The sequence below is a fragment of the Ovis canadensis genome, chromosome 22 (assembly GCF_042477335.2).
Source record: "Ovis canadensis isolate MfBH-ARS-UI-01 breed Bighorn chromosome 22, ARS-UI_OviCan_v2, whole genome shotgun sequence".
NCBI classification, from domain to species: Eukaryota; Metazoa; Chordata; class Mammalia; order Artiodactyla; family Bovidae; genus Ovis; species Ovis canadensis.
This window is the reverse complement of record NC_091266.1, coordinates 31,813,066-31,831,177: the sequence shown is the minus strand read 5'-3', so window position 1 is coordinate 31,831,177 and position 18,112 is coordinate 31,813,066. Positions and strand designations below refer to the sequence as shown.

The following is an 18,112-nucleotide window of genomic DNA, read 5'->3' as shown; positions in this document are numbered from 1 at the left end:
ATATCTGGCAAAACAATTCTCCAAAAAAAGGACAAATAAAAGCTGAAGGTGTTCATCACCACTAGACATGTCTTACAAGAAATGTTAAAACATGTCATTAAAGTTGAAACAATAGGGCACAGAACAGCAACACAAAAACACAAAAGTATAAAGCTTGCTGATATAGGTATATATATAGACAAATCCAGAATAACACAGTAATGTAGAGGTGGTGCATAAACCACCATTACCTCTAGCATAGAAATTCAAAGATAAACTGACAACCCTTTACCTAGATTATCTAAAAAAAAGAGAGAGAGAGGGCAGGGACTTCCCTGGCAGTCTAATAGTTGAGACTGCACTTCCAATACAGGGGGCTGCCTGTTCAGGGAACAAAGATCCCACATGCCACACAGCCAAAACACAACAAAAAAAATAAATGGATGAAAAGGTGTACAAGAAAGTCTCACTCAAAATAATGAATTCTATTTAAAATTTTTTAATTAAAAAAGAGAAAATTCAAATGAAAAACAATCAGAAGTGAAGACGAGACATTACCACTGATACCACAGAAATACAAAAAATGTTGAAGCAACTACTATGATGTCAACAAATTGTATAGCATAGAAGAAATGGATAGACAAGCTGTTAGGACTGACTCATGAAGAAACAGAGAATCTCACAAACCAAAAATGATAAGGTTGTCAAATCAGTAATCAAAACCCAACAACAACAAAAAAAGCCTAGAACCAGATGATTTCACTGGTGGATTCCACAAACATTTAAGGATTAGAAACATTGCCAATCCTTCTCAAACTCTTTTGAACATATGCAAATCAATCAATCAATATACCACATTATTAAAATGAAAAGCAAAAATCAACACAATAGACGTAGAAAAAGCATTTGACAAAATTAGAAATTCTTTTTGATAAAAACACTTCTATATTACTCAACATAATAAAGTGATATATGACAAACCTACAGTTAACATAATACTCAAAGGTGACAGTCTGAAAGCTTCTCCTCTAGGATCAGGAAAAATATAAGATTGCCCCCTCTTACCACTCCTATTCAACATAGTACTGGGGGTTCAGGCCACAGCTATCTCTCAGCAAAAAGAAATAAAATGTGTCCAAAAGAAAAGGAAGAAGTAAAAACTGTCTGCTTGCACATCTTATGATATTATGTATGGAAAGCCCTAAAGACCCTACTAAAAGCATAGAACTAATCAGTGAATTCAGTGAAGTTGCAGGATATGAAGTCAACATAAAAAATGAGACATTACAACTGAAAGTGATCTATGACAACCCCACAGCTCACATTGTACTCAGAGGTGACAGATCAAAAGCTTTTCCTCTAGGATCAGGAACAATAAGAATGCCCATTCTTACCACTCCTATTCAATATAGTACTGGAATCCTAGCCCCAGCAGTCTCTCAGTGGCAACCCACTCCAGTATTCTTGCTTGGAAAATTCCATGGACAGAAAAGACTGATGGGTTACAGACCCTAGGGTTGTAGAGTTAGACACGACTGAGCATGCATACACACATAAAGGAAAAGGAAGAAGTAAAAAAGTCTTCTTGCACATGCTACGATCTTATATATGGAAAACCCTGAAGACCCTACTGAAAACTGTTAGAACTAATCAGTGAATTCAGTAAAGTTGCAGGATATGAAGTCAACATAAAAAATGATTTGCACTTCTGTACATTAAAAACAAACTGTCTGAAAAAGAAATAAAGAAAACAATCCCATTTTTCTCACAATAAAATGATAAAATGCTTAGGAATACATTTAACCAATGAATAAAAGTGTTTATACTGATCTCTTAAAGACAATGATGAAAATAATTAAATAAGGCATGAATAGCTATTTAGTGTCCATGAATCAGAAGTATTAATACTATTATTATCTCCATAATATCCAAAGCAGTCTGTAGATTCATTGTAATTTCATCAAATTCTATCAAATTCTAATGGCATTTCTTACAGAAATACAAAAAAATCATTCTAAAAATCCACATGGAAGTAGAAAGAGACCCCAAATACCCAAAGAAGTCCCAAGAATAATGGAAAATGCTGAACATATTAAAATTTCTGACTTCAAATCATATTACAAAGCTAAGATATCAAAAGAATATTGTACTGGCATAAAAACAAACAAATAAACAAATGCAACAGAATTCAGAGCCCAGCAATAAACCCATACATATATTATCAACTAATATTTGACAAGGGAGCCAAGAATACTCAGTGGAGAAGGGTAGTCTCTTCAATAAATGTAGTGTTAGGAAAACTACAAATTCACACACAAAAGAATGAAACAAGACCCCTATCTTTACCACTCATAAAAGTTAACTTTAAGTGGATTAAAGACTTCAATGGAAGACCTGAAAGCATAAAACTACTAGAATTAAACTTAGAGAAAACACTCCTTGAGAACGGTTTTGGGAATGTGATTTTTCAAATGTGACACCAAAAGCACAAGCGATAAAATAAAAAGTAAACTAATGGGACTACATCAAAGTAAAAAGCTTTTCTGCACAGCAAAATAAGTATGAAAGGAAACCTACGAAATGTGAGAAAATATTTGCAAACCATATTTCTTATAAGGGGTTAATATCCAAAATATGTAGAGAACTCATACAATGCAATAAAAAGAAAAGCAACCTGGTTAAAAGTGGGCAGAGGAACTGAACAGACATCTGCCAAAAGACATGCAAATGGCCAAAAGGTGCATAAAAGGTTCTCAGCATTACCATGACACTACTGGAGTGACTGTAAACTTCTACAGTCACTGTGTAAAACAGTGTGGAAGTTCTTCTATTTATTAAACATAGAACTACCATATGATCCAGCATTGCTACTTCTGAATGAAATGAAAACAGAATATCATAGAGGTTTCTATACTTCATGTTTATTGGAGCATTATTTACAATATCTAAGATGTGGAGACAAACTAAGTCTCCATCAGCTGTTGAATGGATAAAGAAAAAATAAATATACACACAAAGAGCTGACCCTTGAACAACATGGGAATGGAGCACTGACCCCCATCCCACGTGGCCACAGTTGAAAGTCCATGTACAACTTTACAGTTGGCCTTCCACATCTGCAGTTACATGTTCCAGGATCCAACCAAGCATGAATCATGTGGTACTGTAGCAAATACTTACTGGAAAATATACACATATCAGGAGACCAATGAGTTCAAACCCACATTGTTCAAGTGTCTACTGTATATACATCACTTTAAGTGCAGCACTTGAGTGATATATACATATACACATACAATGGAATACTATTCATCCATGAGAGGAAGTAAATCCTTGTATTTGCTACCACTGAATGGATTGTGGGCACATTATGCTGAGTGAAATAAGAGAGACAAGATAAATACTATATGAAATCACTTATATGTGGAATGTAAAAAACAAAAATAAAAACAAAAAACTAACACATGGAAACAGAGTAGAAGGATGGTTTTTAGGGGGCAGGAGGTTGGGGAAATAAGGAGATGTTGCTCAAAGAGTACAGATTTCCAGTTAGAAAATGAATGACTTCTGGGGAATCTAATGCACAACAGTATTAATAGAGTTAACATAGCCATATTACATATCAAAAAAATTGCTGAGACATTAGATTTTATATGTTTTCTAAAGAAAGGTAATTATGGGACTTGATGGAGGTGCTAGACAGTGCTATGGTAGTAATCTATTTCAATATATGAGTATATAAAATCAACATATTGTATACTTTAAACTTACACAGTATCAATTATATCTCAATGAACCTGGGGGGAAATATTGAGTATAGACCACATCCATTCAGGAAGTTGATTTTTTAAAAACCTGGATATGTAGGTGTAGTTGCAGCTACCATGTAGGGAAAATGTATGGTTCAGCAGAAAACTTTGCACTATCTATGTAGTTCACTCTTCTGTAATTCTATGGGAGACATTTTGCAACTTTTTCAATTTTCAACAATAGATAGTGACACAAAATAATTCTTGTCTTTAGACATACAAACTCTGTTCTGTAGAGATTCAGTTGACTTTCCTAGATAGTTTTGTCTTCATTTGCACATTCATATCAACATTTTTTCACTCTAAATAAATCTGTACTGTTCCACCCTTGTCCTGTAACCTGGTTGGAACACTCTGTTACTACTTGTTGTAACTTATTTCATCATTAATGAGTTATATAATATTTTTAACTTGTGTTCATTAAAAAAAATAAAGAAGATTGGTCAGTAGGTATCTAAGACAATGTTAACATCACTAATCATTAAGTTTTGTGCTGGTCTCAGCATATTAATAACCAATGGTGCGGTTGGACCAGCCCTTGTGTTCATATTTTGACTATGGAAGCTCCTCAAAAAACAGAAATATTCAATATAATTACTATATTACCTAAAAGTCCCATTTATGAGTTTTTATTCAAAAGAACTGAACTGATTTGTGATCTCAAATAGATATAGCCATGGGGTGGAAAGAACCTAAATACCCTCAATAATTATCTAAAAAGAAAATATGTAAATACACACAGTGGAGTACTATTCAGTCATAAACATGAAATAAATCTTGTCACATACTACAATGTGGATGACCCATGAGCATATTTTGCTAAATAGAAAAGTCAGTCATGAAAGGACCAATGTTGCATGATTCCACTTAAATGAAGTAGCCAAAGAAGTCAGACTCATAGAAATAGAAAGTAGATTGCTGGTTAGCAGGGCCTCGGGGAAAGGAAATGGAGAGTTCAATGGGTAGAGAGTATCAGTCATGAAGGACGAAAGTTCTAAAGGGCTACTGTGTGATTAACTTCCCTGGTGGTTCAGGCGGTAAAGCGTCTGCCTACAATGTGGGAGACCTGGGTTTAATCCCTGGGTCAGGAAGATCTCCTGGAGAAGGGAATGGCAACCCACTCCAGTATTCTTGCCTGGAAAATCCCATGGATGGAGGAACCTGGCAGGCTGCAGCACTCTTGCCTGGAAAATCCTAAGGATGGAAGAGCCTGGTAGGCTACATTCCATGGGGTCGCTAAGAGTCGGACATGACTGAGTGACTTCACTTTTCACTGTGTGATTATAGTTAATAATACTGTCCTGCACACAATAATATTTTAAGAGGATAGATCTCATATTATATGTTGTTTACTATAAAAATACTTTAATTCTGAAGAAAAAAATAAAACAGTGTAATTTGTAATACAAGCTGAAAAATCAGAGTCATTGTGACAAACACTTTGTGCCTGGTGTGGGAAGTAAATATTTACCATAAATTTGTTATCAAAATCCAATAATGATGTAGCAAAGTTTGGCAAACTGAAAACAGAGTCAAATTCTAGTTTGATAAGACAGGGTAAAAAGGTATTAATTAGGTTGAACTATAGTTAAATAAAACACTTCATATTAATCACTTGGTTTGGTGTATTGTGCTGCATATGTGTAGCATGTTTTTTCAAAATATAAATATAGTGAGTATTGAGTAGCAAAAATCATTGATGTTGATATGTTTAAATAGTGCTGCCTTTACAGAGAGGGCTTCCCAGGTGGAGCTAATGGTAAAGAGCCCGCCTGCCAATGCAGAAGACTGCAGAGGGAGACACGGGTTCAGTCCCTGAGTCAGGAAGATCCCCTGGAGGAGGGGACAGCAACACACTCCAGTATTCTTGCAAGGAGAATCCTATGGGGAGAGGAGCCTAGTGGGCTACAGTCCATAAGGTCACAAAGTGTCGGACATGACCAAAGGGACTTAGCATGCACTCATGCCTTTACAGAGAACTCATGATTGAGGAGAACTTCACTGAGATAGATATTCCTAATGGACTGAAATTATAGATGACATAACTATTGGCCAGAACTTCAGGTCTGGGTCCTGGAATATCTCTCAGATGTGTCTGTGAGACAGAATATAAGAATATAGTTCAATTAGGTAAATACATATGACACTTGTTTCATGCTCCCTAAGAGCATGAGGAGGTCATTCCCACCCTGTCCACTTAACAAGTATTCCCTGGTGAAATGCTCTAAAACAGACAACCACATTGGTGATACAGGAAAACCACTGATCTCTCTATCATGAAATGATTCAAAACCATTCTTAGTGATTTCTGATATTAAAACAGGGCTCAGGAGACACTATGAATAAATGACTTTTTGTAACCGCATGGTATGTGTAATCATAGAAGTCCACACCCAGCAAGCATAGATACACAAAAGCCCGCTTGGTTCTCTTCTTCAGACACTCTCTCCTCCACATGAGGGCTGACAGTCATGACCCATAGGGAAGATGTGGCCCATCCTGAAATGCTTCCAAGAGGCATCATTGGAGAAAGAGAAGACTAATAAAGATAGAGTTATCAGAGCATAGAATTGCTCACCATTGGTTTTTCTCAACTCCTCCACCAGGCAGTGGGCTTCCTCTTGAACTCGGTCCTCAATGCTCCTCTTCCCCATTCCAAAATTTCTCAGGGTCATGAGGGAGAAGCGCCGCATCTCCTTCCATGTCTTCCCATTGCTGAAAAGGATTCCTACCAGGAGGAGAAATAGAACTAGGAGGGAGGTCCTAGGGAAGGAGAAGGAAGCTGACACTTGGCAGCCCCCCACATGGACCAAGCTCTGCTGGAGAGCTAATCAAATTCCTGTTTGCATTCTGCCCACTCCCATTGCCAATGCTTAACACATACCGTTTACTATATTAGCTCTTTCAGCCAGTGGAAATGCTCCTCTTCCAGAAAACTCCTCTCCCAGATCAATCAGGGCTTCTTTCACTGCTTCATATCCATGCAAGACCACAATGGGCTTCATTCCAAAATACACAGTGAACACAGGGCCGTAGACTTTTGAGAGCTGTGAAGGGAGGCACACATAATAACAAAAGAAGTCAATATTTGAAACTATATTGTGCCTGAGGCAGAATGTATTATCATCCTACTATTATGCTTTCATTCTGCCACATACAGCCTAAATAAATTTGATACATAAGTATGATGGTAATTGAAAAGCAGAGACATTACTTTGCCAACAAAGGTCCGTCTAGTCAAAGCTATGGTTTTTCCAGTGGTTATGTATGGATGTGAGAGTTGGACTGTGAAGAAGGCTGAGTGCCAAAGAATTGATGCTTTTGAACTGTGGTGTTGGAGAACTCTTGAGAGTCCCTTGGACTGCAAAGAGATCCAACCAGTCCATTCTGAAGGAGATCAGCCCTGGGATTTCTTTGGAAGGAATGATGCTAAAGCTGAAACTCCAGTACTCTGGCCACCTCAGGCAAAGAGTTGACTTATTGGAAAAGACTCTGATGCTGGGAGGGATTGGGGACAGGAGGAGAAGGGGATGAGAGAGGATGAAATGACTGGATGGCATCACTGACTCAATGGCTGTGAGTCTGAGTGAACTCCGGAAGTTGGTGATGGACAGGGAGGCCTGGCGTGCTGTGATTCATGGAGTCACAAAGAGCTGGACACGACTGAGCGACTGAACTGAACTGATGATGGTAATTGTTACCATTTCCATTTCCATCTGTTATGCTAGGCAATGGCCCAAGTAACTGGTACCCAGATTACAATGAATTCGCATATCAGCACCTTCAGCAGGTTTATTGGCCCGGTTTATAAAGAAGGAATTTATCATGAGAAATGCCGGGCTTGATGAAGCTCAAACTGGAATCAAGATTGTCAGGAGAAATATCAATAACCTCAGAAATGCAGATGACACCACCTTTATGGCAGAAAGCAAAGAGGAAGTAAAGAGCCTCTTGATGAAAGTGAAAGAGGAGAGTGAAAAATTTGGCTTAAAGCTCAACATTCAGAAAACTAAGATCATGGCATCTGGTTCCATCACTTCATGGCAAATAGATGGGAAAACAATGGAAACAGTGACAGATTTTATTTTCTTGGGCTTCACAATCACTGCAGATGGTGACTACAGCAATGAAGTTAATAGTTGCTTGCTCCTTGGAAGAAAAGCTATGACCAAACTAGACAACATATTAAAAAACAGAGACATTACTCTGATGACATAAGTCTGTCCAGTCAAAGCTATGGTGTTTTCAGTAGTTATGTATGGATGTGAGAGTTGGACCATAAAGAAGGCTGAGTGCTGAAGAATTGATGCTTTTGAACTGAAGCATTGGATAAGACTCTTCAGAGTTCCTTGGATTGCAAGTAGATCAAACCAGTCAATCCTAAATGAAATCAACCCTGAATATTCATTAGAAGGATTGATGCTGAAGCTGAAGCTCCAACGTTTTGGCCACTTGATGCGAAGAGGTGACTCATTTGAAAAGATCCTGATACTGGGAAAGAGTGCAGGCAGGAGGAGAAGGTGATGACAGAGGACAAGATGGTTGGATGGCATCACTGACTCAATGGACATGAGTTTGAGCAAGCTCTGGCAGATAGAGATGGACAAGGAAGCCTGGCATGCTGCAGTCCACAGGGTCACAGAGTCAGACACGACTGAGCAACTGAACAACAACAACAACAACAATAAATGAGGAAACAGGTTGTAGAATTTCATTTCTTTTCCAGCGTCCCATGGCTACTACATAGAAGATTTAAATTTGAAACTCTTATTCACCTTCTGATCCTTAATGAGCAAGGCATCAATCCCCGAGGCTTACCTTTAAACCATCACCTACCTGGCTGCTTCAGAGTCATGTGCAGGGTTCTTCCAATGGGAATTCATATTCCCTAGCCCCTGATGAATACTAGAATTCCATATTTTTAAAAATGAATTCAGATAACTCTAATGCCCAGCTTAGTTTGAGATCCAGTGGTGTCACTAACACAGAAAGGGAGGAATCATCATAGAGGCAGCATCAGGACATGCATATCTCATGGAGGAACAATATCTTCCATCCTGCAGTATTTACCAGATGCAGACAGGAGCTTCCTGCAGAATCCAAATGAGTGCTTCTGCCGCCAGTGGAACCCTGACTGGTGACTTCTTTCTCTCATTCACTCATCCTGTGCTGAATGCAGAGCTATTTCCTTAATACCAACCACAATGTACTTCAGAAAAGTTCTATTTTCATGGCCATCTGAACAAAACATAAGCTTATATAGTAAAAGAGTTCTGCAAGGAAATCTCTAATCACAAAAAAACTTATCATTGACTTTCAGTCCCAAATCATAGCAAAAGGCTGTGAAACAAAAAAGGGAAGTAACACTTGCAACTTTTGCCACTTTATTATTTTGATTCTATTACTTGTGCAAAGACAAATATTTCTCTGCTCACAAAACATATTACTTCTTTTCTCTACTTATGACGACAGGCCAGAAAAGGCAACAGGAACACCAGAATTTACAGGGAGTAATTTGCTGATCTGTTTTAACAATGTGCCCAGGACTTCCCTGGTGGTCCAGTGGTTAAGAATTCACCCACTGATGAAAGTTCAATCCCTGGTGCAGAAAGATTCCTTATGCCAAAGGGCAACTAAGCCTGTTTTCCACAACTCCTGAGTCCATGTGCCCTAAAACCCATGCTCCACAAGAGAAGCCACCACAATGAGAAGCCTGTGCACCACGACTAGAGAGTAGCTCCAATCTGCCACAACTAGAGAAAGCTGTACACAGCAAGGAAGACCCAATACACTAAAAAATAAATTAATACAAACTAAAAGGTAAAAACAAAAAACAATGTGCTCAGAGAAACATATAAAACTGGACGTAAAGATAAATTTATTTATTTTAATTTGAGGTTAATTACATTAAAAAAAAAGATTTGACAACATAGTTGACCTGCAAAATAACTGGACTTAATTTACCCTTTTCAAGCCACTGGAGGAGCATAAAGGCTACTTACATTGGTTAAAGATTTGCTGATGTTCTTAACATCTAACTGTAGGATATTTCCAAGAATCGGGAGAGGAGTGGGACCCGGCGGGAGCTTCCCTTTCCTGGAGCTCTGTTTCCAGAGTGAGATGAGAAGCAGACAGGAGAGACAGAGCACCAGGACCACAGCCAGATCCATTGACACCTTCTCTTCCTACTCAGACGACTGTGAGCCTGAAATCTAAGTCCCTGCTGATTCAATATGGGTCTCTCTGAGGACTAAAGATATCAATCAATCACATCCACTTTATACTCTATTCTGAGTAGACTTCGGCCACTGATAAAGATAAAATTAAAGTACTTTAATCTTGTTTTCCCTCTGTCCAGTAATGACTTTGGAGATTGACATTTACTTGTACTGGGCTGGGATCCACATTTGATAATTTAAAAAAAAATTTTCCATTGTGCAGTCAGGATTCAGAACCACTGAAATAAATAATTTGATGCCAAAAACCAGCTCAAAACTCTGGATTCAAGTCAATGATCAGTTGTAAATTTATGACTTGAAGACAATCAGTATATTCTATGCCATTTTTATTTATTTATTACCAAATTAAACAAGTTTATTGGAGTATACTTGATTTACAAATGTTAGTTTCAAGTATACAGCAAAGTGAATAGGTTGTACATATACATATATCCACTCTTTTTATCCTTTAGATTATTTTCCTATATACTAAATTATAGAATATTGAGTAGACCCCCATGCTACACAGTAAGTCCTAGTCAGTTATCTACTTTTTTTATTTTTAAATATTTTTAGTCCTTTAAATTATGAAAGTATGATACCACATTTACAGACGACTTTGGCAAAAGCAAGAGAGTTCAAGAAAAACATCTATTTCTGCTTTATTGACTATGCCAAAGCCTTTGACTGTGTGGGTCACAAGAAACTGTGGAAAATTCTGAAAGAGATCGGAATACCAGACCACCTGACCTGCCTCTTGAGAAACCTATAAGTAGGTCAGGAAGCAACAGTTAGAACTGGACATGGAACAACATACTGGTTCCAAATAGGAAAAGGAATACGTCAAGGCTGTATATTGTCACCCTGCTTATTTAACTTATATGCAGAGTACATCATGAGAAATGCTGGGCTGGAAGAAGCACAAGCTGGAATCAAGATTGCCAGGAGAAATATCAATAATCTCAGATATGCATATGACATCACCCTTATGGAAGAAAGTGAAAAGGAACTCAAAAGCCTCTTGATGAAACTGAAAGTGGAGTGTGAAAAAGTTGGCTTAAAGCTCAACATTCAGAAAACAAAGATCACAGCATCTGGTCCCATCACTTCATGGGAAATAGATGGGGAAACAGTGGAAACAGTGTCAGACTTTAATTTTGGGGGCTCCAAAATCACTGCAGATGGTGACTGCAGCCATGAAATTAAAAGACGCTTACTCCTTGGAAGGAAAGTTATGAAAGCAAAGATATTACTTTGCCAACAAAGGCCCATCTAGTCAAGGCTACGGTTTTTCCAGTAGCCATGTATGGATGTGAGAGTTGGACTGTGAAGAAAGCTGAGCACCGAAGAATGGATGCTTTTGAACTGTGGTGTTGGAGAAGACTCTTGAGAGTCCCTTGGACTGCAAGGAGATCCAGCCAGTCCATTCTGAAGGAGATCAGCCCTGGGTTTTCTTTGGAAGGAGTGATGCTGAAGCTGAAACTCCAATATTTTGGCCACCTCGTGCAAAGAGTTGACTCATTGGAAAAGACTTTGATGCTGGGAAGGACTGGGGGCAGGAGGAGAAGGGGACGACAGGATAAGATGGCTGGATGGCATCACCAACTCAATGCACGTAAGTTTGAGTAAACTCTGGGAGTTGGTGATGGACAGAGAGGCCTGGCGTGCTGCGATTCATGGAGTCGCAAAGAGTCTGACACGACTGAGCAACTGAACTGAACTGGAAAATATAGAACAAATTTGCATATAGTTCCACTGTGTATTACAATGATTTTTTTAAGTGGATAAATTAAGGTTTTTAGTCGGAGTTTCAATATCAAATTCTCAAAAATCAATAAAATGAATAGAAAGAAAAGTAGAAGTATACAGTAGATCTAGAAAGCACTATGAACCAATTCAACATAGTTAGATTTATACAGTTTTCACACAATTGCTGCTAAGTCACTTCAGTCGTGTCTGACTCTGTACGACCCCATAGACGGCAGCTCACCAGGCTCTCCCGTCCCTGGGATTCTCCAGGCAAGAACACTGGAGTGGGTTGCCATTTCCTTCTCCAATGCATGAAAGTGAAAAGTGAAAGTGAAGTCGCTCAGTTGTATCTGACTCTTAGCGACCCCAGGGACTGCAGCCTACCAGACTCCTCCGTCCATAGGATTTTCCAGGCAAGAGTACTGGAGTGGGGTGCCATTGTCTTCACACAATAGCAGGATACAAATTCTATTCAAGTTCCCGTATACTATAAACCAAGAGACAGTGGAACATATCCAGGAACATAAAGCAAGGTGCAAAAACTTCATGATCTAAAGATATTGAAATCATACAGAGTGTGTTCTCTTACTACTGTGGATTATGTCAGAAATCAATATCAAAAGATATTTTAAAATAGCCCACTATTTTCTTTTTTTTTTTTCAAATTTTTTTAAACTTTTAATTTTTACTTTATTTTACTTTATAATACTGTATTGGTTTTGCCATACATTGACATGAATCCACCACGGGTGTACATAAGATCCCAAACATGAACCCCCCTCCCACCTCCCTCCCCACAACATCCCTCTGGGTCATCCCCATGCACCAGCCCCAAGCATGCTGTATCCTGCATTGGACGTAGACTGGTGATTCGATTCTTACATGATAGTATACATGCTTCAATGCCATTCTCCCAAATCATCCCACCCTCTCCCTCTCCCTCTGAGTCCAATAGTCCGCTATACACACCTGTGTCTTTTTTTGCTGTCTTGCATACAGGGTCATCATTTTCATCTTTCTAAATTCCATATATATGTGTTAGTATACTGTATTGGTGTTTTTCTTTCTGGCTTACTTCACTCTGTATAATCGGCTCCAGTTTCATCCATCTCATCAGAACTGATTCAAATGTATTCTTTTTAATGGGAAATAGCCCACATATTTTCAAGTGCAATGTGACATTTATCAAGACAGATCTTTGACTTAGCCATTGAAAACCTTAAAAAAGTTAAAAGAAAAAGCACAGAGGGTGATTGAAGAGAAGAAAGCATCTAAATAAGAAATTAATATCAAGGATAATATTGTAAAGTAATTAACCTCCAATTAAAATAAACAAATTTATATTTTGAAAAATAGAATAAAAACTCCATGTATCTGGAAATTAAGTATCCACTTTTAAATGATGGGCATATCTAAGAAGCCATAACAAGGAAAAGTTAAAAATATTTGTAATGAAATAAAAATGAAAAGAGCATTTATCAGAATTTGCTGCATGCAGCTGAAGCAGCTCAAGGCAAATAAATACAATGTGGAATCTTGAATAAGGTATGAAAACAAACAATGGACACTAGCATAAAATTTTGTGAAATTTGAACGCATTCTCTGCTTTAGTTAATACTGTGCTTTGCTGTGCTGAGTTTTGCTGAGTTGCTCAGTCATGCCCAAGTTACTTTGTGATCCCATGGACTGTAGCCTACCAGGCTCCTCTCTGTCCATGGGGATTCTCTAGGCAAGAATACTGGAGGTGGGTTGCCAGGTCCTTCTCCAGGGGATCTTCACAATCCAGGTGTCAAACCCAGGTCTCCCGCACCACTGGTAGATTCTCTACTGTCTGAGCCACCAGGGAAGCCCAAGAATACTGGAGTGGGTAGGCTATCTCCAGGGGATCTACCCAACTCAGGAATGAACTGGGGTCACCTGCACTGCAGGCAGAATCTTTGCCAGCTGGGCTACCAGGGAAGTCCAGTTAATACTGTTCAGTTCAGTTCAGTTCAGTCGCTCAGTCGCATCTGACTCTTTGCAACCCCGTGAATCGCAGCACGCCAGGCCTCCCTGTTCATCACCAACTTCCGGAGTTCACTCAGACTCACGGCCATCGAGTCAGTGATGCCATCCAGCCATCTCATCCTTGGTCGCCCCCTTCTCCTCCTGCCCCCAATCCCTCCCAGCATCAGAGACTTTTCCAATGAGTCAACTCTTCTCATGAGGTGGCCAAAGTACTGGAGTTTCAGCTTTAGCATCATTCCTTCCAAAGAAATCCCAGGGCTGATCTCCTTCAGAATGGACTGGTTGGATCTCCTTGCAGTCCAAGGGACTCTCAAGAGTCTTCTCCAACACCACAGTTAATACTGTACCACATGTTAATTTCCTGTTTTGTGTTTGTCTTTTTACAACATAGTATCTCTTAATTATTTTTCAGAATTGGATTAGAAGTTTCAAGCCTCATTCAAAATTTAAAAAAAAAATCACTAAGATAATAAGATTTCTAGAGTTTCAGCAGTAATACTTGATGCCAGAATAAATGGAATTATATCAAAGGTTTGAATGAATATAAATTAGAATTCTAGCATTCTATTCATACATAGTAAAACAAGTGGAACCAAAATGTCATATATTTTTTAGCTAAGCAAAAATTCATAAGTTTTCTAAAATATATATATTGCATTATACATATATAAATGACAGATTTTCTGCTACACTTGATAAAGGTTTGAGAAAGAACAACAAAAACAGACAGAGAAATCAGAAAACATAAACTAAATGAAATGGGAGCACTGAATATGAAAGAGAAAAAGTGAAATAAACTAGATAAAAATAAAAGATTATCATATAATCCAGTTACTTTTAAATATGGCTGCTCACTAGAATCACATCTGGAACTTTGGAGAAAATAGCAATACCTAAGCATTTGCATTTTTCAAAAAATTTGAAGGTAATTCTAATGTGCATCTGGATTTGAAAAAGTGATTACAGGTTTTGCTATTAAATGGTAGTTTTAGTAATATAGAATTCTATTATTTTCTGATGACCAATCATGACACAATGGTATTAAATGAACAGTAGTTACCTAATCACAATAATGAAAAATTTTTATCAGTTTTCACAATTAATAGCCAGACAAAAAATATGTAATTGCAATTGCAAGCCAGGGAAACATAATTAACCTAACCATATAAAATAATTACATTTTGGGGGCGTAAGTAGAGTGATGTGGTAAGTGGAAATGCATACATGCATATATTTCATCTTTCATCCAAGCAGTCAGTCTGTCTTTAGGCTGGTGCATTCAATTCATTTACATGTAAGGTTATTATCAATATATGTGCTCCTATTACCATTTTCTTAATTGTTTTGAGTTTATTCTTTGTAGGTTGGTCTCTTCCTTCTCTTGTGTTTCCTGCCCAGAGAAGTTCCTTTTTCATTTGTCGTAAAGCTGGTTTGGTGGTGCTGAATTCTCTTAACTTTTGCCTTTGTAAAGCTTTTGATTTCTCCTTTAAATCTGAATGACAGACTTGATGGGTAGAGTATTCTTGGTTATATCTTCTTCCTTCTCATCACTTCAAATATATTGTGCCACTTCCTTCTGGCTTGTAGAGATTCTGTTGAGAAATCAGCTGATAAACTTACAGGAGTTTCCTTGTATGCTATCTGTCATTTTTTCCTCTTGTTTTTTAAATATTTTATCTTTGTCTTTAATTTTTGTCAGTTTGATGACTATGTGTCTTGGTGTGTTCATCCTTGAGTTTATCCTGCCTGGGACTCTCTCTGCTTCACAGACTTGGCTGAGTATTTCTTTTCCTACGCTAGGGAAGTTTTCAGCTATTATCTTTTTGAATGTTTGCTCAGGTCTGTTCTCTCTTCTCTTTCTTGTTCATTGTTGAGTTGCTCAGTCATGTCTGACTCTTTGCAACCCCATAGACTCCAGCACTTCAGGCTTCCCTGTTCTTCACTATCTCCTGGATTTTGTTCAAGCTCATGTCCATTGAGTTGATGATGTCATCCAACCGTCTCACCTTCTGTCTCCTCTGTCATCTCCTGCCCTCAATCTTTCTGAGCATCAGGATCTTTTCCAATGAGTCAGCATTTGCCAAAATATTGGAGATTCAGCTTCATAATCAGGCCTTCCAATGAAGGACTCCCCTTCATCAGGAGGCTCTTTAGTTTATCTTTATTTCTCTCATTAAGGTGGTATCATCTGCATATCTGAGGTTATTGGTATATCTCGATTCCAGCTTGTGATTCATCCAGCCCAACATTTTGAATGACACACTTTACATGTAAGTTAAATAAGCAGGATGATGATATACAGCCTTGTCATATTCCTTTCCCAATTTTGAACCAGTCTGTTGTTCCATGTACAATTCTAACTGTTGCTTATTGGCCTGCATATAGGTTTCTCAGGAGGCAGGTAAGCTGCTCTGGTATTCCCATCTGTTTAAGAATTTTCCACAGTTAGTTGTGATACATGTGGTCAAAGGCTTTAGTGTAGTCAATGACGCAGAAGTAGATGTTTTTCTGGAATTCCCTTGCTTTTTCTATGATCCAGTGGATATTGGCAATTTGATCTCTGGTTCCTCTGCCTTTTCTAAATCCAGTGTATACATCTGGAAGTTCTCTGTTCACATACGGTTGAAGCTTAGCTTGGAAAATTTTGAGTATTACCTGGCTAGCATGTGAAATGAGTGCAATTGTGCAGTAGTTTGAATATTCTTTGGCATTGCCTTTCTTTGGGATTGGAATGAAAACTGACCTTTTTCAGTCCTGTGACCACTGCTGAACTTTCCAAATTTGCTGACCTAATGAGTGCGGCACTTCTACAAGCTTCATCATTTAGGATTTGAAATAGCTCAACTGGAATTTCATCACCTCCACTAGCTTTGTTCATAGCAATGCTTCCTAAGGCCCTCTTGACTTCTCTTTCCAGGATGTCTGGCTCTAGGTGAGCGAGCACACCATCGCTGTTGTCTGGGTCATTAAAACATTTATTGTATAGTTCTGTGTGTTCTTGCCACTTCTTCCTAATATCTTCTGCTTCTGTTAGATCCATATCATCTCTATCCTTTATTGTGCCCATCTTTACATGAAATGTTCCCTTGGTATCTCTAATTTTCTTGAAGGGATCTCTAGTCTTTCCCATCCTACTGTTTTCCTCTATTTCTTGCTTTATTCATTTAGGAAGGCTTTCTTATTTTTCCTTGTTATTATTTGAAATTCTTCACTCAGATGGTTATATCTTTCCTTTCTCCTTTGCCTTTCACTTCCCTTCTTTTCTCACTGATTGGTAAGGCCTCTTCAGACAACCATTTTGCCTTGTTGCATCCCTCTCCAACCCCCCCTCCCCCTTCCTTGGGAATGGTTTTGATCACTGCCTCCTGTACAGTGTTGTGAACCTCTGTCCATAGTTTTTCAGGCACTCTATCAGACCTAATCCCTTGAATCTATTTGTCACTCTACTGTATAATCATAAGAGATTTTATTTAGATCATATGTGAATGGTCTGGTGGTTTTCTCTACTTTCTTCAGTGTAAGTCTGAATTTTGCAATAAGGAGTTCATGATCTGAGACACAGTCAGCTCCCAATCTTGCTTTTTGCTGACTGTATACAGTTTTTCCATCTTTGGTTGTGAAGAATATCATCAATCTGATTTTGGTATTGACTATCTGGAGGTATCCATGTATAGAGTTTTGTTGGAAGAGGGTGTTTACTATGACCAGTGTGTTCTCTTGGCAAAACTCTGTTAACATTTGCCTTGCTTCATTTTGTATTCCAATACCAAACTTGCTTGTTACTCCATGTATCTCTTGACTTCCTACTTTTGCATTCCAATTCTCTATGATGTAAAAGACATCATTTTTTGGTGTTAGTTCTGGAAGGTCTTGTAGGTCTTCACAGAACCATTCAACTTCATCTTCTTCAGCATTAGTGGTTGGGGCATAGACTTGGATTACTGAGATATTGAATTGTTTGCTTTGGAAATGAACTGAGATCAATCTGTTGTTTTTGAGATTGCACCCAAGTACTGCATTTCAGATTCTTTTGTTGACTAAGGGTTACTCCTTTACTTTGAAGGGATTCTTGCCCGCAGTAGTAGATATAATGCTCATCTGAATTAAATTCGCCCATTCCTGTCCATTTTAGTTCTCTGATTCCTAAAATGTCGATGCTCACTCTTGCCATCTCCTGCTTGACCACTTCCAACTTACCTTGATTCATGGTCCTAGCATTCCAGGTTCCTATACAATACTGTTCTTTACATCATCAGACTTTGCTTTCACCACCAGTCACATCCACAGCTGGGTGTCATTTCTGCTTTGACTCAGCCACTTCATTCCTTCAGGAGCTATTTCTCCACTCTT

The 18,112-nt window shown here is 38.3% G+C and overlaps 1 protein-coding gene across 1 annotated transcript in view; it reads right to left on the bottom strand.

Annotated features, from left to right (window-relative positions):
* LOC138427959 (cytochrome P450 2C19-like) overlaps positions 1–10,020 on the bottom strand; it is a 54,802-nt gene extending 44,782 nt beyond the window's left edge. Inside the window, exons 1-3 of the mRNA XM_069568086.1 lie at positions 9,791–10,020; positions 6,673–6,835; positions 6,367–6,516 (exon numbers count right to left, since the gene is read on the bottom strand). Of these exons, the coding sequence (XP_069424187.1) occupies positions 6,367–6,516; positions 6,673–6,835; positions 9,791–9,958 (481 nt within the window). The 5' untranslated portion in view covers positions 9,959–10,020. The remainder of the gene's footprint in view (positions 1–6,366; positions 6,517–6,672; positions 6,836–9,790) is intronic.
* Between the last annotated feature and the right edge of the window lie 8,092 nt (positions 10,021–18,112).